General features: G+C 40.0%; 1 protein-coding gene across 2 annotated transcripts in view; it reads left to right on the forward strand.

Moving 5' to 3' along the window:
- The first annotated feature begins 369 nt into the window (after positions 1-369).
- RAMP3 (receptor activity modifying protein 3) overlaps positions 370-26,045 on the forward strand; it is a 42,728-nt gene continuing 17,052 nt past the window's right edge. The window contains exons 1-4 of one of the 2 annotated variants that reach the window (XM_032712781.1): positions 519-559; positions 2,362-2,483; positions 18,057-18,086; positions 21,086-21,218. In XM_032712781.1, coding sequence (XP_032568672.1) covers positions 18,068-18,086; positions 21,086-21,218 — 152 coding nt within the window. In that variant the 5' untranslated portion in view covers positions 519-559; positions 2,362-2,483; positions 18,057-18,067. Of the gene's footprint in view, positions 560-2,361; positions 2,484-18,056; positions 18,087-21,085; positions 21,219-26,045 lie in introns of both variants that reach the window. The other variant, XM_032712772.1, reaches the window with a different exon arrangement.

The raw sequence follows: 26,045 nt of genomic DNA on the forward strand, positions 1-26,045 counted from the left end.
CTTCAGCTCCTCATGCCTTCACCCCCACCGCCAGGATGTTGTAACAAGAGGGGAGAGGCTGCTGTGGCTCCCACGGCAGGAAGTGAGGAGTCACTGAGCCCCTTGCACACTTAGGACCAGAACCTCTCCCGTGCGGGGTAGGTGCCTACCCCCCAAACACCCACCCAGACCGGTGGATTGGGAGCGGCATCCGTGCCGTGGCTTTTGGAGGAGCTGGAGGCACAGCCCCCCCTGTGTACATGCATACGCAAACACAACACTCACACGTGCACACTCCCGCCTATCCAGCCTCCCGCGCCCCGCCCGGCCGCCGGGTCCGCCCTCCCGGCGCTGGGAGCACCCGGAGGCGGGGAAGCTGCTCCCCTCCGCCCCCGCTCCCGCCCGAGGCTGGACGCCGAGGCATGAAGAGAAGCCTCCCCGGTGGAGGAGCTGAGGTGGGCTTGGTCCCTGCGCGGCTGCGGACCGGTCGCCCCATGCGGGCTCTGTCCCTCGCGGCCCCTCGCCGGGATGGAGGCGCAGGGCAGCCGTCGGCGGCAGCTTCCCGTCCTGCTGCTGTGGGGTGAGTGGCTGGGGCGACTGGACGGGAGGAGCTCGCCGCTACCGCGCCGGGACACCGGCGGCTGCCGCCCCGGGACCGGCCGAGCATCGTCGAGTGTGCGCAGCCCCGGCGGGCGGTGGTTTCTGCCGGGGCGCGGGGCTGAAGTTCGGGAGAGGTGTGAGCGCTCTCACTATTGCTAGAGCATCCCTTTAGGAGGGAGGTTTTCTCCGGGAGTCCCTTGCCCGTGGGTCAGGAGGCTGCGAGTACTGCTTTCCCTCCGGGGCTCTCTATCCATCCCGAGAAGAGCGGCGGCTTCGCGGCGGGAGCGTTTCGGCAGCGCCGGTCCGGCGGCGGGGCCGGTGAGAGGCGTCAGGGCCCTCGGTCCCCTCCAGCGTCGCACTGACGGCAGCCTCCCATCGCCGAGAGGAGCCCCCAAACACGGCACAGGGCGCTCAGGCCCCAAGAAAAATGGTCTCACAAACTTCTAGCGTTAGTCGGGCTTTCAGATCCCACATGGGTTTTGGGGAGGTGCGTTTGGCCGTTGAGGAAGGTTTTCTGCTGCAGACGGAGGTGCTGATTCCTGTTAGAGTAATTGAGTTACAAGCAGGCAGTTATTAAGCAGAGATATCATTCAGATCTTTCACTTACGGTAGCTCTGCTACTAGAAGAACTCTCTTATTGTTCCTTGACACATAGCTTGTTTTGGGGTTCTCAGATTTAATGTGTTGCATTCAGGTCAAAAGTTGCAGGGAGAAGTAAGTTCTGATCATCTTCACTCAACAGAATACCCAGAGATGTAGTTAATTCTCTGTGAGTCACACTTAAGGGAGAAGAAAGTCAGGTCTTGTAGCTTTAGAAGGTGTATCTGAGGACTTTTTGACTTTGTTTGCTGCTTTATGCCACTTCCAAAGTACACAGGTGGTAAACACTGGACATCTTTCTATGAAAAGATGTCCAAATAAATGGATAATTATATCAACAGTATTCAGTAGCATCATCTTTGCCTGATCTGTCAAAAGGATCACATGTCAAATACATGATTCTCTGTGGCTTAAGGATTGCCTAAATCTTACCTTAGTTGCTCATAGTTTGTTATTTCCCAGCTGTAAAGGAATAAAAAAGAGGCCAACATCTGTCTTGACACGGGAAAGATTTATGTGATCTTGAATTTAGGGAACCAGGCAGTTTTTGTATGGGGACACATCTTGATGTTACTGTGTCTTCTGGAAAATAAAATTGCTCTCTGGAGATTTATTTTCGGAGATTGACTGGCAGGAGTGAGGGGAAGTGTCCCTGTGGCTCAGGGCATTTTTCACCAGAGAGGCAAACAAAAGTAAATCAATTGTGTTAGGCATTTTTGACTGTGCTAGTTCCTTTCACAAAAAAAAAAAAAAGATTTTAAGGATATCTATTAACTGATAATGCATTGCTTTTGCCTGAAATTGGAAAGAGTAGATATAATCAAGAATTAATGAAATGAGACTGATTTCCTAGTAGGAAAAGCCCTCTAAGTTGTATGATGTGACATTGAGTTTTTTAATAAAGAAAGCCTTAAGTGGTAGAAAACTAAATTTCTTCCTTGAGTAATACAAACACACTTTTAATATCAGTTATTTTGGAAGAATTTTTACTTTAATTGAATGACCATTCCTAATGGCTTCTTTTGACTAACAAGAGACCCGTGAGCTCTCTCATTAAGGTAAAACTCTTGCCGGGATTCCTCAGTGTTAGCTCACTGACTGCAGTGGGAAGTCCATCTGGGTGGGGACCAGGACTGTACTTCTGTAGCCTCAGACCACTACTTTCTCTATCTTTCTGCCTAGGACTCTTGACACATTATCACTATGTAGAACCATCTGTTGTGTTGTCCTTCCTTAGCAAGGATGACAAAAAAGGCAATGTGTTCACTCGGTGATTATAAGAGAAGTTGGATTTACTGTGTGTGGTGAGTATCCGTGTGGAGGGTAAAGAATGCGTGAACTGAGGCACCTGGTACACAGGCATGCAGTCGGTTCTGTTTTCCGTATGAAGTGCTGATAACATCCCGAACTGGGGCGAGGTGCAGAGCTGGAAATGCCAGCTGACAGGTGAAATCCTCTACTTTGCTTAGCAGATTTGTAGATAGAAGACACTTACTAACTTGTGGAATCTAAGCGCCTCAGAAATAGTGATGTATTTACCATCATACCAGAGTCTCTTATTCTACTCTGTGTATGGGAACTGAGGCAAGGAGCAACTTAAGGACTTGACCAAGACTTTTAACAGCTGAAGTGGCTTTTTTACACAAGTCATTGTTTTGGCATCTCTGTCCAAATGTTTACTCCTTCATTCTTTATGCAACGCCTGCATTTCAGTAGTACTATTTGTATTTGAATTGAAAGATGCTACTAGAGTAAAGCTGGGTGTTTTTTAAAATTCCAGATTAATCTTTCTCAGTATATGTATATCAACCCATATCAAGAGAGATGGTGTGATTCTTATCTGGAGCAGTTTTCCAATGCAGATTTCAAAGACTGTCTGTAGGTTTTTGCATTTTATAATCCTGTTTTCTCAGTGTTAAACAGGTCAGGGGTGAGCAACTGGACAGTTGGAAACCTGGAAACAGAGCCTGGTCCCAGTTACGTTTTTGCTTTTTATTCTAAAGACTATACCTCACCCTGCAAACAATAATGAAAAAGCTGTGTGTTAGAGTCCAGATTCTGAGCTACCCTTGTGTGCAACATAGCATCTGTAACTCCTGGAGAGTTTGGATTCCAATGAGGGAAAAAATAAAACAGGAAACTATTTTAGCGGGTTAAAGTTTGAAAACCAAATCAAGGGGTTTTTTTTCATTATTTTCTTATGAATATATCGTGCTGTTCTGCAGCTGCAAAGGGTGGAACAAAGAAAGGGAATACTGTCATAGGAGTTCTGAATTTATTAGACCCAGGCGAGTGTGCATGTAGAACAAATAAACCTTTGCAAAGAAGTACATCTGATTCTGAGACAGACCACAGAGTTCTAACAAAAACACTTCTCTAAAATATAATGCTTCATTTTCTAAAAACATGATTTTCAACACTAGGCAAGCAGGAAGACAGGCAGCAGACCACACCAGCATCCATCCTGAAAGCAAAGCATCTAGTGTAAATGCAACCTCTGTTAGAACTTGCTGTTGGATCCAAACATTTTTCCCACCATCCTTCACCCTGTTTGTGTCTCCTGATTCTTTTATTTGGCAAGGTGTTGCCCTTTTCCTGAGGTCTGCACTTACAACAGGAGATAGATTCATACCACCTGCTCTTGACAGGGTGAATGGCAGGATTTCCTGATTGCAGTTGTCTCTGTGATGGTAAGTGAACTGCAAGTGGTAGCGCAGAGGATCGAATACCATCTCCAGCTGTCTTGGTCCAAGCCCCCAGGAGGAATGACACTCCATGTTTGAAGGTAATTCCAGGTTGAAAATGTGGAGGAAGAAGAGACTTTTTGAATCTGATTTACACCAATGAGATCTAATCCTTGCTCTTAACTTCGTAGAGATCTCCCTACTTACATAGTAGTTAAGGTTTTAAATAGCTTTGGTGTCAGGGCTTTGCTTTTAGGTTTATTTTAGTCAAACTGGTGATGCAAATCATCAGAGGCCGTTAAGATAGATGTCTGCAGGGTAGACAGGTACTGCTATAGGGGCAGATACACACATACTACGTGATTTTAAGGAAATAGTTTTGAGCATGATTTGGTTCCCTCAAGGAGAACTATGGCAGATTTTGTCAATTGCATTGTGTTTAAACATTGCAGCACCAGCAGTTTTTGTATGGTTTGTGGTTCAGTTTCCCCCACCTCTGTACTGATAACAGAGATGATTCATGGCTTGAATTGGAGACAAATGAGTCAAATTTCAGTTTTCCTTACCAAGGAAAAAAATACAGCGAGTGGTCTCTTACAAAACACCACTTGCTACCATCTGTTTTGGCTATTGAAATTAGTGCTTGAGAAACACATATGAAGAAAGCAAACTGTGGTCTCCTAGGGCTTGTGGAGAGATTAATTTTCACAAACATAATGAAACGTGTTTTAATTCACACCTTTTTAGTTTATGAAAGCTGTTGCATGAGCCATTTTATTTCAGAATAAAATTGTAGAAGTGTATTATTGTGTGTTTTATGAAAACAGCCTGTGCTTTTTTCTAAAATAAGAGTCTCTTCACAGCCAGTCTTGCATTGAGATAAACTTGAAACCATAAATAGAAAAAATGAAATTTTTTAATGTGACTGTGTATGTAGAACAATCTAAAAGCTGCTTGAAGAACGCTTGAGTCATTTGTGGGAATGATACCTTGATATGAGGAAAGAAAGGAGTAGCAAAGTGGAATAGGAGAAAGCTGCCTATTCAGAAGTTTTTAGGCTTAATTTCCCTTCATATGTTGGCTTTCCTGAAACCAGTCTGAAACAAGGAGACAGCTTTGTTCCTCGCTAAAAACCTTAAAAGAAAATGCAATTGCGCTGTTAGATGGTTTGAAGGTTAGAGACAATCCCAGCCTTTGTCTTTGGAGCAGCTTGACATGATCTACCGTATTGTCTTGAACAAGCAGCATATCTGCATAACGGCTGGCCTCAATTTATCTCCAGGAATACAGAACTTTGCCTGTATGTAGCCAGATTGATGGCCTTCCATAGGTGGGGTGTCACTTGTTCCACCTATGCTCTGAGCCAAGGAGACTCTCATAGGAAGAGGACAATGTGATAGACATTGCTGGGGCCCTAGCCCAGCTCCAGGTTGCAAAAACACGTCTTGTTTGTGTTTAACTAGATTAAACTGAGTAAGCAAAGGATTATGCAGAAGCATGCGATAAAGCATGTGTCTTACTTTCACACCCTAATAAATGTGACTAATTTGCCCTTATTTTGTAGAGCATTATCTGGAAAAAAAAAATTCTGTGGGCACTGTGAGAATAAATACTATAATTCATGTTGGCCAGTAATGACTGTCACTTCTTGCAGGAATTTAGTTTTGTTTCCAAATGTCACAAGTGACAGATTTCTTTTGCATCCCTTTGTGTGCAGAGAGATTGATCCTAGAGAGTCTAATCGTTATCAAATATTAGTGCATTGTTGTTGTCTCAAAATACACAGTTTAAGATTTGACAGGGTGTGAAGCCTTTGATCTGTGCGGCCCTCCTGCCTTTAGCAGAAGGGAAAAAAGGTTTCACACCCATAGGGTATTGGGAAGAGATGGGGCGATACTGGAACAGTAAATGGCACCTTATAGAAGTTCAAGTGCTCATCAATAGGACACAAAGCCCATGTTTCTTCTGAATCTTAAGCACTTGAACTTTAGCTTTGGTCTGTACTCTTCTCTTTTGCTCACCCTCTGTGCACTGGAGAGTGTCGTCAGGGCTGTGAGGAAGATGTCCTCTTGATGTGGAGGTGTGAAGGCCACGCAGGTGCTTGCAGTTGGTCTCATCACTTGAAGAGACTTGGCTGTCTCTGTGATACCCAGAAACATATTCTGTAGGTTTGGAGTGGAGGTGGCCCTTTACTATATCAGCCTTCGCATCAGGGCTTTGCTGTCTGGTAGTCACATGGGGCTGTAGAACAGATTTCCTCTTCATGTTTGTTTTTGACAAGTGGCTACAAATGTAATGCTGTCCTTTATCATCTCTTTGAGTTCTTGAGCTGTCCAGTTTTACTCCTTAAGGGTCTCCCTGTACCAAGAACAAGTACAATTTAATAGTAAAAGAGGTTTCTTTAAATTTACTTAGCAATGGATGTTGTAATCTTTCAATGATAGAACATTAAGCTTATGTATCCAGGTGAAACGGGAAAAATAAATTTGTTCTGGCTTTCAATGAGATGCTCAAAGCGTGTATTTCTGCAGAGTTATCAATTGTCATTCAGTATGTGGGGAATCTCCTCTATTTTATTTTTAGAAAAACAGATAAATATGTAGTTTTTTACAAGCTAAATACTTCAGGCTAACTCAAAATCAGAACTTACTGTATGATATTAAAAAATATTGTAAATCTCTTATTTTTGACCCATGGAGCTAGACTAGATTTGCATTCAAGGAAGCTAACTTTACCATTAGTAAATGTGGATGCTGAACGTATTTCCAGAGGTATGTTCAGGGTTGAATTTCCTGCCATGGAACACTTAGTGATGCACAGTGAAGTAATGTTAGTGTTGCTGGAATAACCATTGGTCCAGTTTCTGTTTAAGTGGCTCCAGTGTAGACTAGAAGCAGCAAAAAAGACAACTGCAAAGGAAAGGTCAAAGGAAAATTAAGCTCCTCAAAATATTTGTGTTTTCTTTCTGCATTTTAAGGTTTTTGGAAAGAAATGTTAGTGCTCTTTTCTGGGATTTAATTATTTTAAAAAATGGGGAGAGGAATCTCTATCTGTGTGGTAATGTGACATTTTACACCTGCTATTTACTGTGAGTGTTAGTTAAAGTAGTTTCTAACTCCTCTTTGTCTTATCTTTCTGGTGGAACAGTACAGAACAGGTGGAATGTGCATTGCAACACCATAAGGATGCTTGATCCTATACTGCTTATGCTGTTGCATGCTGATTATGCCTGAGCAGTATTTAGGTTTTTTCCTCTCAGCTACTTCATATTTTATCCTGCAATTAATTATATATATAAAAAAACTTGTCAAAGAAATAAAAAGTGTTGGTAGGAACAATCTCACATAAATGCGCCCTTGCATTCCCAAAATCTGCACTGGAAATGTTAATGAAGAATATCTGTCTTTTGAGTAGACATTATTGACTTGGTACAGAAATTATTGTAAGACCTTTACCTTACCTATTGTAAGACCTGGATGATGTGAGGGATTCCTTATGGCCGCAGAATATACCACTCCACAGCTGTATAAATAAATTAAGCTGTTTATAAGTTCATGAGTAAAAGAATTGTTGACACATTTGCAGAACTACAGGGAGGGAAATACTCATTGTTATCTACTACTCCCCTTTCTACTTATTTCTTGCATGACTCCAGAATCCTGAGCAGGATTTTACTCAGGCTTTAGGAGAAAATGTTTGCCCCAATATGAGAGCAAAATCATGGAAAATTTCAGCCCAAGAATGTTTCTGAGACTGTGAAAGCAGGGAGATTTAGGTAAACTGTTTTGCAATTTCACTGATAGTGTTAGAGCTAAACAAACCCCAATGTTCTATAGATCAATAGAGAGTAACCAATATTGTTCAGTCAAACCCCCCACTGGCCAAGTCCAAGCCTGTCAGTGATGGTGGTAGCACCTCTGGGATTGCACAGTTAAGATGAGGGAACGCTTGCTGCACAACAGCAGGTGTAAGAGAGGAGGAACACGTGAGAGAAACAACTCTGGTTAGTGAAGAAGGAGGGAAAGGTGGTGCTTCAGGTGCTGGAGCTGAGATTCCTGTTCAGCCCATGGTGAAGACCATGGTGAGGCAGCTGTGACCCTGAAGCCTATAGACGGTCCCACACCAAAACATATGGATGCCCAAAGGAGGTTGTGACCCCATGGGAAGTTCACACTGAAGCAGGCTCCTGGCAGGACTTAAAACCTTGTGGAACAACACACATTGGAGCAGTTTGTGAAGAACTGCAGCCCATGGGAAGGACTTACATTGGAGAAGTTTGTGGAGAACTCTCTCATGGGAGGGACTCCATGCTGGAGCAGGGGCAGAGTGTGAGAAGTTCTCCCTCTGAGGAGAAAGGAATGACAGAGCCAACGTGATGAACTGACTGCAGCCCCCATTCCCCATCCTCCTGCACTGCTTGGGGAGGGAGATGGAAAAATTGGGAGTGAAGCTGAGCGTGGGAAGAAGCAAGAGATAGGGGGAAGGTGTTCCAAGATTCGGTTTTATTCTTCATTACCATACTCTGATTTTAATGGGCAGTAAATTAAATTAATTTTGCCAAATTGAGTCTGTTTTACCCATGGTGGTAGTTATTAAGTGATTTCTCCCTGTCCTTATCATGCCCCATGAGCCTTTTGCCATATTCTCTCTCCCCCTGTCCAACTGAGGAGTGATAGAGCTGCTTGATGGGCACCTTGATGGTCAGCCATCCCAGAGTGCAAAAATGTGCGGATCTGAAGATCTTAGGAACCTACTCTTCAGGGTTGATCATCTTCACTCTTTCAGCCTGGTGGCACAAATAGTGATAAATGATTTCTTCACACCCTAGCAATTCTCTTAACTTAGGAAGAAATAAAGGGTAGCATTTTTCTGTACAATGTTAGCCATTTCTGGTTTTCCATACCCATTAGCTGGCATATTCCTAGCACAAGTTTTGCATGTATGTGTAAGCACTACTCAACTGCTGTTGCTGAAATGTCTTTTGGTCTTGGGCTGGTTAAGAAAACATTGTACTTTTAAAATTTTTCTTAGTATAATACTGAAATGAAAGAAAAACAGGATAGAAATTAGTAATGATTATAAAGAAAACTTGGAATTTAAAAGTTTTACTGCCTTGTTACAGTAACAATGATATACATAAAGTAAGTTTTTTATGGAGTCATTGCTACTAATACTTTGTTTCCATTACACAGGAGTAGTTGCAATCAACTTTCAGTACGGTGTTAACACATGAAGGTAGTAGATGGGGAAGAGAAGAAAGAGAAGTTTAAATATTTCACTCTCATAACATCTTACTCCTTTAGTGACACATGCCGTTTGAAAAACAAATCAAAAGAACTCTGTTAAAAAACATGAAATGAAAGTAAATACAAAAAGTGCAAACTAAGGAGCACTGGATTCTGCATGAACAGCCAGATGTGCCCTGCCTTGTTGGCTGGACGGTGTGCCTTGGAGGCAGATACCTGGGAATTTGTGCTTCTCTGATGTTCAGTTCTGGTCCTCAGATCCGCTGAGAGGAATGATTTACTACAGTAGCTTGACTTAAGTAATTTCCTGTACCAGAATCTGCTGCTTTGTAGTTTCCTATTTGGATATACATCCAGAAGAAATTGTGATGTGCAGGGATCATGGTGCCATGCTGTGCTGGCAAGGATCTGTTTCAGTGTTTATTCATTGGAGGAAGGATGCTATTGTGAAGAGCCGCTCACATCTGCTCTGACCAGGTACGTACATAGAAGTATAGGTAGACATGCAAAGCTCTGAAGTTTTGTCGGTGTTTTATTGCTCTTGTTCTTCATGGCAACATGTCATTTAAAATAATCTGTGATCATGTAGGTGAGTATCCAGAGCTCTGGAGCCCTGATAGTCATGCTGGGCTACTGAAGAAAAACAACCCAGATATGAATGGTCAAGCCAACTTTTTACTTCATGGTAGGCATAGAATTCACAGAAAACACGACTTCACTGCAATTATGTTGATGTGATGCTTTTACATAATATTGTAACAGCATTAGGAGTCTGCGAGAGCACTACATGCATCAGCAAGAGAAGGTGGATGTTCAGGGTGGGGATTTTTGTTGTCTGGTCAGAAAAAGAAAAAAAACATTTTCCCAGGCCTTCTATAATGGTAATGTGTTGATTTAAATGTTCTGCTTGTCAAGGGAAGAAGGAACTTTTAATGTCTTCAAGTATCCCATGGTTTTAAAGACTTCCTCAGGAGGGAGTGTGCAGTGACCCTTGTCTATGAAACATTAATAGGTCATTTCCACTTCTCAAGGTTATTAAAAAAAAAATTGCTTGACTTCATTTTCAGACTGCTCCACAGAAGCAAACTGGAGTCCTTACTGACCTTGAGAGACTAGTGTTTTACACGCTTTCACAGGTGGTTAGGTATGGAGAAAAGTCAGTATTGTGCTGACCTTATGTTTTCTTATTATAGGAAAACCTTATGTCACATCACTTTTTTTTTTTGTGTCTTTTCCTGCCTTTTCAACTAATGACAGGCAGTTGAGTTACAATAACAAGCAGCCATTAGATCAAATATGTGCTTTCAGGTGATCAGTGGTACAGTGTCAGACTGAGGTCCTGGATGCAGGTGGCCAACTTCAAGGGCTGACACACTTCTGATGCGGTCTGGGGTGTGTGTGTCTCTCAACAGTAATTGCAAGCTATCTCACCTTTGGGGGGGAATGAATCTGAACTATACTGCCTCATTAGTTGATGTACCTTTCCCATAAATTGCACAGCTGACACAGTTCACAATTATCTTCTGGGCAGAGAGATCATGTTCTTCAGTTGCTTTGGTAACGTTTTCTGAGAGAAAGAGGTAGTGGTGAAACAGAGGTCATGGCACCAGACTGCTGCTGGCTCACACTGTAGATAACAGTGATACTGGTTCCTGCTTGTGACCTGAGACAGATTTCCTACTAGTTCTGTCGTTGTTTCCATAGTTCATGTAAAATGGAGACCTCAGTAGTGATACCTCATGAGGCTATAATAAATCTGAAGAAGTACAGATGTTTCAGGAGTGAAAAAAAGGAACTTTCAGTTGCTAGGTGTATTTATCTGTAATCATAAATTATGAAGAGCTGTGATCTGGTTGTTTTAGACATTATACGTTTATGTGGCAACTACAGTACACCAGGACTCGGAAGATCAGGTCTTGCAGGCAGAAGTTAGATGAAAACAAGGAGTACAAAGCCTTTGGAAGGCCTGTACATTGTAAATAACAGTCTTTGCCTTATGTTCTGGGTAACAAACACACAAGTGAATTCAGTGAATTTGAGTTTGTTAGGAAAGCTGTTGTGCTTTGTCTGTGCTGACTGTAGGCGTCTTCCAACGCACGTGGTCCTCTGGAACTCTCTTTCAAACACCTTAAATCATAGAATTGTAGACTATCCTGAGTTGGAAGGCACCCACAAGGATCTTTGAAGTCCAGCTCCTGGCTCTGCACAGGACATCCCAAGAATCACACCGTGTGGCTGAGGGTGTTGTCCAAAAGCTTCTTGAATTCAGACAGGCTTGGTGCAGTGACTGCTTCCCTGGGGAGCCTGTTCCAGTGCCCAGCCACCCTGTGGGTAAAGAACCTTTTTCTAATATCCAACCTAAACCTCTCCTGACACAGCTTCATGCCATTCCCTCGGGTCCTGTCACTTGCCACCAGAGATAAGAGGTTGGTTCCTGCCCCTACACTTCCCCGCATGAAGAAGTTGTAGACCATAATGTGGTCTCCCCTCAGTCTTCTCCAGGTTGAACAAGCCAAGTGGTCTGAGCAGCTCATCTTATGGCTTTCCCTCTACATCCTACACTGTCAGCAAAACCTTTGACACCATTTCCCATGGCATTCTCTTGGAAAAGCTGGCAGCCCACAGCTTGGACGGATGTGCTCTTTGCTGGGTTAAGAACTTGCTGGATGGCTGGGCCCAGAGAGTGGTGGTGAATGGTGCTGCATCCAGTTGGTGTCTGGTCACTAGTGGTGTCCCTCAGGGATTAGTGTTGGGTCCAGTCCTATTCAGTATCTTTATTAACAACCTGGATGAGGGCATTGAGTCTGAACTCAGTAAATTTGCAGATGGCACCAAGTTGGGTGCAAGTGTCAGTCTGGGGTAGGGCAAGAGGGCTCTGCAGAAGGACCTGGACAGACTGGTCCAGTGGGCCAAGTCCAATGGTTTGAGGTTCAACAAGGCCAAGTGCTGGATCCTGCACTTTGGCCACAACAACCCCATGCAGCGCTACAGGCTGGGGACAGAGTGGTTGGAAAGTGGCCCAGTGGAGAAGGACCTGTGGGTGCTGGTTGACAACTGCTGAAGATGATCCAGCAGTGTGCCCAGGTGGCCAAGAAGGCCAATGGCATCCTGGTTTGAATTAGAGTGAACTGCCCAGGGAGATGGTGGAGTCACCGTCCCTGGAGGTGTTTAAGGAAAGACTGGATGTGGCACTTAGTGTGTTGTTGTGTGTCTAGTTGACAAGGTGGTGTTTGGTCGTAGGTTTGACTCAGTGTTCTCAGAGGTCTTTTCTTCTTTCATTTCTTCTTCTTTCATTCTGTGATCTTTGTAGCCCTCCTATGGATGCTCTCTAAGAGCTTTGTTTTTCTTATGTTGTGGTGCTCAAAACTGCACACAGTTGTGAGGTGAGGCCACACCAGCACAGAGCAGAGCAGGACAATCACCTTCCTCGACTGCCTGGTGATGCTGTGCTTGTTGCTGAATGTCATCTTTAAACAGTTTCTAATGCTGTGGATTTCTTTCTAGTCTAGAAACAAAGGTACTCCTCTTACTCCTCTTCAGTTTTAATCCCTGGAAGGATGAATCTCTAGTCTAGGATCACATCTGTGTATAGCACTTTTGTAAAAGTGTGAAGAGAGTTTACTTAAAGTTATTAATTCTGCAGTTGGAATATTTAGTTGATTCACTGTCTAAAAGTCAGTGGCTGTATTTTATATTTCAGCTACACAGTGCTTCATCAAAAACATAGCAGGACAGAAAAGAGTTCAAAACATTGTTACATTTCAGTCTGAGTAACACAACTGCTAGTACAATACAGATCTTAGTGTACAGCTAAGTAATCCCCTCCACAAGTCTGTTGTTGAACTGGTATAGTTAATTTGATTATTTATTTAATAAATTAATATCTCTTAATAGATAACTTAAAATATTTACCTATTAATAAATATTATTTAAAACACTTGTCATATGTTTATTTAAATAAGACATACTTGTTTCAAACAAAGTAGCAGAAAACCTATCCAACACTTCTTGAAGTAGACGTAGACTGTTCAGAAATTGTGGAGCAATATTAATATACTGCCAGCAGTTATTTAAGAACTTCAGAAAGCAATATAATGGACAATGATTTGTATTACTGCTCTGAAAAATTCGCTGTTGAAGCATAAGTTCAGAGTAATGGTCACATTTCTTTGGAGTCACTGGAAACCTGGAGAACTCTGAACTAACATGGGTCTGAACAGTTGATACCCTCAGTAATTCCCTGTTGATTTGCACCAATGGAATGAAAAAGGTTAAGCTGCTTTCTTTCATGCTTTTCTTGCTCTGCAGGAAGAAGACTCTAGTGTCCAAAATGGTTAACTGTCTAAAATTACCTTAACAATTCAAAAGCAATAATGTCCTGCCTCAAACTGCGATAGAATACAGCATTGAACTGCACTTTTCGTTTTGGATATTACATTTCCGTGGCTATATATGCATGTTCTGTGCAGTTGACACAAGGGGATAAAAAGAATATTAAAAAGGATTCAGCATCAAAGAAGGAGGTAATGCAAAGCCGAGTTCTGTGTTATGCTAGCTCTCTAGCTAACTTCTTGGATGTAGGAACAGATCAATGTACCCTGCCAGCAGGATTACCTTGCTCCTGCCACTCCATGTGGTGAGGCATGTTTTTTCCTGGGTGAATTTTGAGCACAAGTGTAACACTTCTCTCAAGTACTGTATTTATTGCAAGCTTCTGTTTATTCCCAGCATCCTTCCTTTGTGTTGAGTTCCTGTCATTGCCTGTTTCTGTGAACTTCGGTTGCCTCATTTCCTTGGCTGCTTTCACACTGTGATGATTTTCTTCCATTCTGTCCCTGTCCCACTCCTCTTATGAAGTGTCAAAAGGACAGGCAATAGCTGAAAACAAAAGATGACCTTCTGAGCCATACTTACTGTAAAGAGAGTTATTTAAAGGCTGGCAGGTGGGACTTTAGTTTTTGTACCAATAACATTATTTTTCCTTTCTGTACTTTTATAGTAGCCTCTAAACAGGGACCTTTCTGGGCTTTCCCATCAAGTTTCAGGATTTCTTAGCCTATTCAAAGTCTGTGGCGTCTGGCCACATACATTTGACTTGACCCCAACACAGGGCTTTTAGAGAAGGCTTTGAAAGGCAACCATGCAATGCTTGTGTTAGCTCATCTTTTCCTTCTGTATTCAGACAGACTCTACCGAAATGAGGCTCCTGACCTTATATATGCGCAGGAAACAGATAATAAAGAAACCCTACTGCAATTGTAACCAGTGTTTTTTTGATGCAGTAGGATACCTCTTGACTCTGTGTGAGAGCATAGGAGAAGTGATTTCCATGGGAATTCCTTGTGCATTAGATGCCCTGAAGTGTCTATGCATTCCTGCCAGAACACCTGCAGTGGAATAACTTCAGGTTTACATAAAAGATTGATGAGTTTAACATGATCTTTAATAGCACCTCTGCAACAGGTAACTTTATTTAACGTTTAAATATCTCGAGAAGCATTACGCTTCTGTAAAATTGACTTGCTCAGTATTTAAAATCAGGTGTATAAAAAAAAAAAGCTATTGATCAGTATGAGAAAAATAATATCAATAGAGTATTAATCTCTCACCTGTTTTTCCAACATATCATAGGTGCCTGATGGCAGAGCAGCAATTACCTTTTCAAACTGTGGTTTTAGTTGCTTTCATGAACTGTATGTCATGACAGTTCTTGCACAGCTATGTGCTGCTATCATTGAAACTTCAGGTTCTGCAGAGAGACAGCTGTTTGTTTAGTACATAACTTCCAATAGAGATCTGATGTCCTGATGTAGTTAAAGATTAGATGATGGTAATTGGCAGGATTGTCTTTAAAAAGAGGTATAGAAGTAGTTTCTTGACATGAGGCCATTACATGTTCTTCAGGTCATTACATGTTCTTTTTTTTCTTATGAAAATTATAATTGAAAGAAAAGAGATTTTGAATCAGACTTCACAAATTTCAAAGAATATACATAAGATTATACAGCTGTAATTGCTGGTGCAAAACTGTGTACAGGAGTTTTGTCTGGTAAGATGAGAATTATTCTGAGAAAGTATAAGAGCCACTCAAAAATCTTACGATCCTGTCAGTAATAGCAGCATCTTGAAGAAACATTCAGGCAAGGGAAAATTATAACATTTCCCTCTTATATACTTACACAAGATTTTCAGAATTATTCTTAAAATGTGCTTAGAGAAATGTGCAGTAGGAAGAACACACAGCAATTCATATGCTGCTCCAGATTTATAAAGTGGTTGGACGACAGACATTCAGTGCTACTTTTAAGCCTCTGGGAAAAATACCCGTGAATAATAACAGTATAGGAGAAAAATAAACATTGAGAAATATTTTTCCATTTCACAGAAGTTTATATAGTTGAGAAAATTACAGGGCAGTTACCCTGTCATGTATCTCAATAGTGAATTAACATATTTCTGTGAATCTCATTCTTAACTCCCTTTTTAGTGTCAGAAGAAGGTCTTTTTAAAAAAGGAGAGTAAAGAGTAGATAATAGGAGGCTGTAGTGAAGGTCTAGGAATGGATTTTCTATTTTGTCATATACAAGATTTTTGAAGCAGGTTGTTAATAGAAAACTGGTGGATTTTTTTCTCAGTTTTCTTATTTTCTATTACTCTGTCCTATTTTGATTATCTTTTGTTCTTCTTTCCAAAAGCCCTTCAAACCTATTTTTTCTTGTCTTTTATTTGATGATACTTTCCTTCATCTCTTGCTCTGGCTCCAACCTGGTTGATCTCTTTGCGTCTGATTTGGCTAATACTAGGGGTGATCATACATGCCACTGTAGTGTATGGAGAAAAAAAAATGTTAAAGGCAATTGCTGTGGTCCCTTATTGACATGATTTAGCCTGCAGGCAACTTGTACAGTTAAACTGAACCTACTTTTCTTTCCCTAAATGTGGGTTCAGGTAGGAGTGCATGGCAACTGTTTTATTTTGGGATCATGGCAACACCTTCCAATACTGTGACCCATTTTGCTTCCTCTGTGTATCTTCTAATGAGGTGTGGTGGCATCAGCCTTTCAAGAAGTAAGAGCTGCTGCAAGGGTCATACTTTTTGTGTAAACTATCATGGCATGCTATGGTCTCCTGATTAAATCTTTGTTATGAGTTGAATATCTCAGAACAAAAAAAGTAGAGAGGTGGCACACGGTTGTCTGAGTTGTTTTTTTACCCTTCTCTGAAGATATCCAAAGTCTTCTGATTGAGCATGGGTGCAAAACACCCTGTGATCCTTTGTTATGGTCAGAAAAATGCAAAAAGCACATCTTCCTGTGAGCAGGAGGATTTGTGAGCGCTAACCTGTGAGTCTTTATTCCGTATTACGTTTGTCGCAGGTTTCCTTGCTGACACTTGGGGAAGTCTGGTTCTTTCTAGTTGTAAACCCTGTTTTAGTTGTCTTGCTGTGGTCTCATGAAAATTACTGCAGCAATAATTATGAAAAATCTAGAGCACAGTGATAGGAATTGATACAATAAGAACTGGAGGTGCAGTCTGTGCTCTTTAAAGAGTGCAACTAGGGTAACTGTATACGCCTAGACTGTTTCCTGAGAATGGATGGGCTAGGCTTCATCACAGAGTGTGCTTTTAATTTGATCTTCAGTCTTCTGTGGTTAAGACACATTTTCAAGGGAGGATTCAAGAAAAACCTACCCAGAGAATCAAGTATATTTATAAGAGTTAATAGCATGGGAAAAAAAAGTGCTCTATTTGTGAAGGAGATACTACTGTCAGAGTGTAAAATGGAGTTTCATCTCTACATGTTTGGATGCAATGCAATTTTCCGATGTGTGAATTCCTGCTCTTCACAGTAATTTCTGGCTCATTAGTAACTAAGATAGAGATTAATGCTTCTCTGGATTAAAAATATGCTCCTTAGAAGGATCTAAATTCTTCTTCCATGCATGTACCCAATAATTTGCAGTTAACACAACTGACAGCCTGGCACATCCCAGTGGGGTCCCTCGCAGTCTAGGTCAGTGTGACTGGTACTGAGGCTTCATTTTACTGGGGTGACATGTGTTGTATAAACAAGGAACAGGAGGCACCCATCTGTGTGAAATCAGTCATTTAATTTCTGATGTGAGGCCTACACTATAAAATTTGTCAGCAATTTTTTTTTTCAGTGAGACATCAAAAAGAATTGAAGCCACATCCCTCTTAGCTATATTTACAAAATCTTAAGCGTGGCTGGAGCTGTGCAAACACAGTGGGCTTCTGTTGATTTAATCCATCTGGATATACTGCAAATAGCTAATCAGAAGCCTTCTCCTGTTGGCATAGTCTGTGTTTCCATTTGGATGCTCTTCTGACATACCTATGCTAGTGTGACATCTGCATGAGAAGCTTAGAGGTTTTGAATGTAATGTTTGTCAAAGTGTGTGACTTCACTGTGCAAAAGGTGGAGACTGTGAAACAGAGCATTACATTTCTAAATGAAGAGAGCACACATTTATTATTGTTTGCTTAATTTTAATAGCAAAAGGATTTTTTTTTCCTCTACACGTTAGAATGTGTTTACCTATGTTTTGAGCAAGTGCGTTACCTTCTCCAACTTTTTCACCCTCAAGAAGCTTAAAGTGCAATTTCCCTATCCCTAATCGTTAATGTTGGAAACTACAGGAAGGAGTGGTGTGGACAGACCCATTACAAGTCTGAGTGACTCAGCCATTTAAAGAATAGATTAAAAAGAATTTAAAAACATAATGTTCTCTAAATGTTCATTATTCTGTTCAGACACACTCTTTAATACAACTGAAACTAATGTTTGAATGAGCATTTTGAATATTATTTTGAAATCTAAATTATGCTCAAGTTTGCTTGTATCTGCATTAATTCTTTTATATAATAGTGTGGAGGTATCTAATTAATCTCTCTTTTTTTCTTTTTTTTTTTTCCCCCTCCTTAGTTAATGGTCTAATGACGCTTGGATTCGCAGGTGAGCTTTACTTCAAAAATTCAACTTCTGTTTCTGTTTGGTTAATGGCCACCACTGGATAAGAACTTTCATCCTATCTCATCTCAATTAGTCAGCTGTCATGCATTTTTGCAACTGGTCTTGCCCATTGGCTATATGAAGAGAGAGTGCTGTAGTGTTTTGTGAAGGTCGTTCTCAATAGTGATAGTTAAACTGTAGAATTATTCATGATTTTGAACCCCATTGGTCAGGGATTTAGACAGAAACTCTTATGACATCATATTGCTGTCAAATGACTCAGAGTTTTTTTCTATAACCTTGCAAAATACTGAAGATTTATTAAAGAGAGACAACCTAAAAAAAACAAGACCATGGGAAATCCATTTAAACACCCTACTGGGAAGGGATTGGAGCAAATTGTCGGCACACATGACGTAGAGGAGGAGAAACTCGTATTCTGTTGGATTTATAGGGTTATAAATCAAATGATTTAGAATACTCTGGCTGTTTAGAATACTCTGCCAGAAAAGGCAGCTTTGCTTAACTTTTGTCAAAGCATCAGTGCAGGATTTAAGTTGCCAGCTGTGCAATTTTTGTATCTGGTTTCGAATTTTGCACAGCTTTAGTGCTCATCTGCAGATCTAACTGTGGAAAGTATAACTTGTAACTGGTGCAGCTGCCAGATGAATTGACAGGAATGCTTAAATAGGCAGGATCCATGCTATCATGTTAACTTCCTAAGGACAAAATTATGCAGCGTGTTTGGTAATTTTCACTATTTCTATCACTGGTGATTAATTATAGTTTTGACTGTTTGCTGACGGGGTGAAAACTTCACGTTAGCTTTAAAGAGCACTGACAATCAGACATGATGAGGAAGGTAAGATTAGGTCTAGTGAGTTAGCTGTACACCTGGAGAGATTTGTGTAGACTTAGGGTCTCAGGTGCAGCACAGGCTGTCCTGTTGGGGGGCTGCTGCTCTTGGAAAGTACGTGAAAGCATCACAGAGACAGTGACTGCCCCAGGTAAGGAGTTAGCTGCGATAGCTGGACTTAAATTGCACGGTGCTTCTGCCCAGGCTCAAAAGGAGCAGTCTCCTTCATGGGTGAAACGATGTGCACTCAAGCCTATTTTACAATCACGTACACCATTTTGAATGAAGATGTTCAAAATTTCTGATTGATGGCTGGATTATGATGTGAAGCCTGAAACATCATCTTGCCTTGGATTTATTTTTTTTTCTAAACAGAAAGGAATGGTGCCATTAGGACTACTCCTTCCTTCTCATCTAGCAAAAGTCTTGCACGGTTTTAATCACAGTTCATCTGGCAGCGTATTTGGCTGTTACCACACAAAATTAGAACCACTAGCTCTTTTCAGCAATGATGGGATCCTGCTTTAAAGTAACTAATACAAGGAAAAGAAATACTTCCTCTCTCTGGTGTAAATAGGTTCTCAGTGAAAACATAGGTTCAGAAGAAAAAGGTGCACAAGACCTGATTCCACTTACACTTCTTTTTTCTTAGGATTAAGTGATCTGTTCTCCTTGGCTTTATTCTTGAAAAAAAGCCATTCCTCTGGAGTTCTCAGGAGGATTGCCATATATGCAGGTTTTGTTAGAGTTGCAGTTTTGTTCAGGTAAATCCATTTCTCAGATTTATGCTGCTGTGAAAAGAAGAAATTACACTGGGTTTTTTCATGACTAATTTAATTTAGACATTTGTATTAAATATGTTTATATATATATTTAGTTAATTTTTAATGTTCTACAAAATATATGCATTTTTTATACAGAACAGTCAAAGTAGTAACATCTGTAAAAGTAAAGCAAGACATACTTAATCAAAACAAAATGTTTCAGCCTTATCAAAATAAAATTCATTAATCTGAATAATTTTTTTTCAGAATTTCAATTTTATAAGAAATATAAAAATACTGTTTTTGTATTCCAATGCAGTCATGTGCTGGGTGAGAAAAACCTTTGACCTTGACTCTAAATGTTGTGGAGTTGCCATTACTGGTTGAAAAAGTTACAGGCTTGCTCAAGTCAAGGTTAACTCTTTCTTTGCAAGTAACTGTGTGCTGTAATTTCAACTGATAATTGTAAATAATTCATAGAGTCATAGAATCTATGATCATTAAGTCCAACCATTAACCTAACACTGCCAAATTCACCACTAAAACATGTCCCTTAGTGCTGCATCTACACGTCTTTGAAATACCTCCAGGGATTGTGACTCAACCACCTCCCTGGGTAGCCTGTTCCTGTCCTTTTGGTGAAGAAATTTTTCCTAATATCCAGTCTAAACTTCACGTGACACAACTGGACGCTCTTTCCTCTTTTCTGCCACTTTTTATGTGAGAGAAGAGATCAACACCCACTTGTCTACAACCTCATTTCAGGTAGTTGTAAAAGAGCGATGAGGTCTCCTCTGAGCCTCCTTTTCTCCGGGCTAAACAAGCCCAGCTCCCTCAGCCGCTCGTCATAAGACTTGAACTCTGGACAATTCTTTTAGTGATACACTAAAGAAAAAGTTGTGATTGTGAAAATTCAAGCCCTTTAGCTGGTAAGATACGCAAAAGTTTCTGATGTTAAAGTAATTTCACAGTAATATAGTTAGTTGAATGGGATGCATTTGTGTAAGCTTGAGAAGTGCTTTCTATACTGAAGTGTATGATCAGGAGATCCGGTTACTTTTTAAGTGAAAATGCAAATGGGCAGTAGTAAATTAGTATGAGTTGAAGCTAAGTAAGATTAGAAAAGTGATTAGATAGGTTCCTCTATGCTAGGTCTAAAAAGCAATACTATATGTGGTAACCTTTCGTATTTTATACTAAGTCATGTTTTCGGTAAGTTTATGTAAAGATATACTTTTTCTGTTTTCTAAAATTGCTCAGAATATTGAATACTAAGTTTACGACAATGTAAGTGGCAAGCAGAACTGTGTGAGGAGTTTGAGTGAAGTGTTCCTGCTTCTATTTCAGTGTTTTTGGTTTAAGGTGCTTCTGGTTTTACCTAGGTGCACGTCAATGGACTGATCTCTGCAATGAATCTCTCATGTTAGAGAAGTTGCCTGCCTGTGGAAAATCCTTTGAAGAGATGATGAAGAAAGTGGACTCTAAAAAGTGGTGCAACCTGACAGAATTTATCATGTAAGAGTTAGTTTTGTTTTCAATAGTTCTCACCTTATAATGGTGTTTGTCCTTTAAAAAAAGAATAACTTCAAATACCAGAACACTGTAATACCAACATCCTAATATATCCATAATATGTGTAAAATGTTTTGTTCCAGATAGATTGAAAACCTCCAGCATTTGGTTGCCAGTTGCAGAGGGCTGAGCTGCAGCTCTTAAGTCCCTGCACTGTGGCCTCATGCATGTAGAGACACCCAGCTCTTAACTCCGAGAGTGCACAAAATAGACGACTTTATTGAAAACTAACCAGTGGAATAATCAATACTATCTACTATTGTTTTTACCTCAAACAGTTGTGTTTATATTTAATCTATATTTCTGTGCATTTTAGGCAATTGTTACCCAAGTAAATTTTTTTTTTCTGTGAAACCACTAAAGCAACAATGCTTTTAGAATCATGCTGTTCTGTTTTCTCTGGCGGCAATACAGCTCCTTCCTCTGATTTCCTTTTCTTTGGTAAGACGACATTGTTTCAGAAATCCACCTTGTGTGAAATTGCCCTATTCAAATGTAAAGTGATTTGTCTTATTGAACCTGCTGTAGTTTGTTTCCTTGCCTGACAGATAGCATGGAGAGAGTGAGCACCACCTAGTCTGTTTGGATGTTTAAAATACTCCAAGACTGACAGTAGTGAGGGTGGCATTATTATTTTCTATCTCTATTCCTGTTATCTGTTATCTCTATTTGTGTAGTTGGCTGGAGGTATTGAAATATCTCTCTATAAAGCTGCACACTTCAAACTCTGCTCTGGAGGAAACTCAGAGGCTTTGTGTAATTGGTGGCATTTTTGGCTTTGTAGAGCATCTGCTTCTTAAGACCGTGTTTGCTTATGCATAATGCTTGGTTTTTGGAAGCACTGAGTACTCTCTACACCAGCTGAAATCAGGGGAAATTGCAGGTGTTCAGCACTTCAGAAAATGAGACTCAAGTGAACTAGAGCTGGTGTGGTACAAGCCAGCCTGAAGCAGAGCATCTTCCTGGATGTGAAACTGTGCTAGTGGTGTTTTTGGAGGCTGCTCTGAGGTAGCCACAAGCCATCTGTCACCACACCTTTTACATTTAACCCTAGGTATATTCTTGTCTTGTATGATCATTGGTCTTATTTCCTATTTAGTATCACATCGTGTGATGCAAGATTTTAATTAGCTGATGACCAACAGACATGATAGATAATGAAATGTTGGACTGCAGTGCTGTGTTGCAGTAGTTCCCCAGGACTCTCTTATCACTGACACCTGTGTTGAAATGGTCCCATCTGCCGATAATGTTTCATAATCTGACAGCATATTAACAACTTAGATGCTATTCCTTTTTAGCACATTTATTTGCACATTTATTTACAACCTTGAAATCTTTTAAAGGGTACATTTTTAAAACTCACTGCACTGGAGTAAAAGATGCAGTCATGCAGCTCTCTCCAGCTGAGGGGAAGGGCAGGAGGAGGCAAACCAGCTTGCAGAAATTGCATTCAGATCTGGCAGAGAAATATACATATACAAAGAAAAAGAAATCCGTGCAGTGCTGGTACTGATAAATTTCTTTAATAAATAACTGTATGTTATGGAGCAATAATTTCAATTTTGCAACTCACCTAGGTACAAGATGTTTTATTTATTTCGGTGGAAGCACTGTAATTTTGCTCCATTTTATGTTCTTTACAGTTGTATTATAGTCACAGAATGAGTTCTTTGCTGATATCTTGTTTTTATTGATGTGTCCTTAACTAATGGGACTACTTGCAGCAGAGAAAAGTACCTGTAGGAGTCAAAATATTAGATTGTGCCTTAGTTAATGCAGGTAAATAAACAGACAACTTTTTTCAAGACTTGTGCTAAAATTTCTTCAATAATTTAATGATTTTGGTGCAAGAATTTTTCAAGGTTTGGAGGTGACTGAAGTTTGAGTTCTCCTGACTTTCAGCTAAAGTTAAGAATCCACCTAGTTTTTATCCTTTCCAATTCCACTTGCACTTTGGTGTTGTTTTTATTCCCTGTACAAGAAAATTCCTGCCTTCCTATGGAGATGGTTTTTCTGAAGTTGGTCAGTCTGAGGCTTTGCACATTTTTCCTCAAAAGCAACACCAGAAGAATTCAAGCCTCTTACAGAAGAAAAACCTTTTACATTTTTACATAGTATTCATTTTTTGACAACTTTCTTTCTATCTCCTATGTTTCAAGTTCTACTTTAGAAGAGAGTAGCAGGAGGAATTTGTTTCGAAATTTATCTTCTGAATCAAGGATTAATCAAGCATCATAAGTCTGATTATGGTTTATAATAAGGGTTCATTGCACTGAAGAAAGCAGACGTGCATCTACCTTTACAAATTTTACTCTTCTGAGAATAAACATTGTTATTTGATGTCATGTTTATATAAGAAGCATACAGAATCATAGAATGGCCTGAGTTGGAAGAGACCATAAAGATCATCTAGCTCCAATCCCCCCACCCTGGGCAGAGACATATGTAGGCTAATTTATTCCAGATCATTGGAGGAGCCCTGACAGATGAGACAGAAACAATTCTGTCTATGGAGTAATCTGACAAATTAATGAAAAACTGGTTTATCTAGCCATGGGCACTTAAAAGTCACATCTTGAAACCTGGTAGTATTAGTTTACACAGATTTTTACATATAGTCTCCAGCAGTAACAATTGATCAACCTGGATCAAATAGAGGGTTAAAACTGTGGGGTTTGTATAAAAAAGCCTGTTTCTTCATACAGTTATTTCTGCATGGCACTTTTCATTTAGAAAGATTTTTCAAAATCTTTGTATCTTATATCAAAATGTAACAGTTAATGGAAATCTGCTTATTTTCTAAATTCTTTGTTTCACGGAGGAGTTTTAGCTCTTCAGTGTAAATGGCTGTCCTCGATTATGAGACTGTAAATAGCAATTATCTGCAGTGCTTCACTGTTTGGCCAAACATTTGTGAGAGATATTACAGTGACTTCAATTTGTCATAACCTAATTATACTGTAAGATTTTCTGACAGCTCTGACATTCTTAAAAAACTTGTGTTCTTTAAAAAGCAGCGTCTTGACTGATTTTAAACAGATGAAGCTCCTATGTGGCAGCTGGTACTGCAGACCAATATGAGTTTTAGCCTCCACAGCTGATATTGATCTTGCTGGGAAAGTATAATGACCACATATAAACAGTAAAGTCTGAGGTAAAGCTTTACAGAAGCACTGTCAAAAGAAAGTTTTCCTATTGTTTTTGTATTTTTCTATGAGGATTCACAGAGAAGTTAGGATACAAGTACTCTAGGTCAGATGGTCCAAAGGTACTCGAAAGCTTAAATATGATGAGGGATCAAAGTAGGATTTTAAAATATTTTAAGTAATTTAGTTGTGATGCATTTCAGTGGTTCTTGCTTGGACATCGGAATATGAAGGCCAACCACAAACGCCTTACAAGAAAGGTAAAACACAGCTGGAGATATTCACTGACAGAGGGGTTTGCCTAGTCACAGTTTTGGTGATGCCTTTGAGTTATTCATAGGGGAGCTCTGAAGATGAAAATACAACTCAGTTTAATAGACAGGAAATTATGGTACATGGCAAGTGAACTGAAGTGTGGGTGAAAGCTATATGGGGAATTAACAAAATAAAATATACTTCTCATTTGCCAGAAGATTGGAAATTACAGAAAGGTTTTATTTTTAATGTTTAAATTTCTGATATTTTATATCTATTTATAATAACATGCATGTTATAAGTTCTGCATTACATATAATAACAGAAGTATTATATTTCTGTATTACCATCTTAATATTTAGCAACTGCATCTGAATATATAAAATCTGCTACCGTCCACAAACCAAAGTCCATTATTAACTGTCAGATTTTTTTCACTGTGCTATGTTAAATCCTGGTGTGGTTACAATGGAACTACAGTTGAGAGGCCAGGTATGACTAATTACTGAAGCAAGTGGCCAGATGAAGATGGGAACACCCAGAGCTGTCTTACATGAACCTGAAAAAATGCTGCTTATTGTAATGGCTTAGATCACTTTCTATTCTTAGCTCATAAAAGGGTTTTCCAAATACTTCTAACTGGATCCTGGAAACAATTTAGCTAGAACAAGCAGTTTCTAAACAAAATTCTGTGTGTATCTTAGGCCTAACCCCTGTGGAAATGTGGGATCACGATGTGCTAATACTGATTATCAGTGGCTTGTTAAGCTTTTGGCCTGCTCCCAGGCACCAGTCTTCTCTCGTCTACATCCCCATTTTCCGAATCTTTATGAGTGTAGTTACTAGCATTTCAGTAATTTTGAGGCCAGAAAGATTGCCATCTGGTCTGCACTGTTGAATAATACAGGCCACGCAGTCTGCACAGTAGTCACTATTTAAAACCCTGTAAGAATAAGTGTATATTATGGGAATGCATAAACTCTTTATTTAAAAGATTAGTATTGATTCATTACATCTCTATATATAGATTGTTCCAAAGGGTTTGCTGTTCACAGCCAGAGGAAGATGTGTCTTATTTCTCATCAGTTTGACTCCAGTTCCCAGTGTTTACACCTTATTACATATTTCACAGATACAGTAAAATTCCTTCTTTTGTCAGAAATTCATTTTTCACAACTAAATACAAACAAGCCACTTTTAGGTCACCTTTCAATCACTTTTCTTTTATTAAATTAATATCAAAGTTTTACAGCCTGTCATAATAATGCAGATATTTCAGACTTCTTGAACTCTTGCAAGTTTTCACAAGTTTTTTTTTTTGAATTTCAGTGGATTCAGGTCTAGAACTGAATATTTTGCCTAGCAG

This window comes from Chiroxiphia lanceolata, chromosome 1 (genome assembly GCF_009829145.1).
Source record: "Chiroxiphia lanceolata isolate bChiLan1 chromosome 1, bChiLan1.pri, whole genome shotgun sequence".
In the NCBI taxonomy this organism is placed as follows: domain Eukaryota; kingdom Metazoa; phylum Chordata; class Aves; order Passeriformes; family Pipridae; genus Chiroxiphia; species Chiroxiphia lanceolata.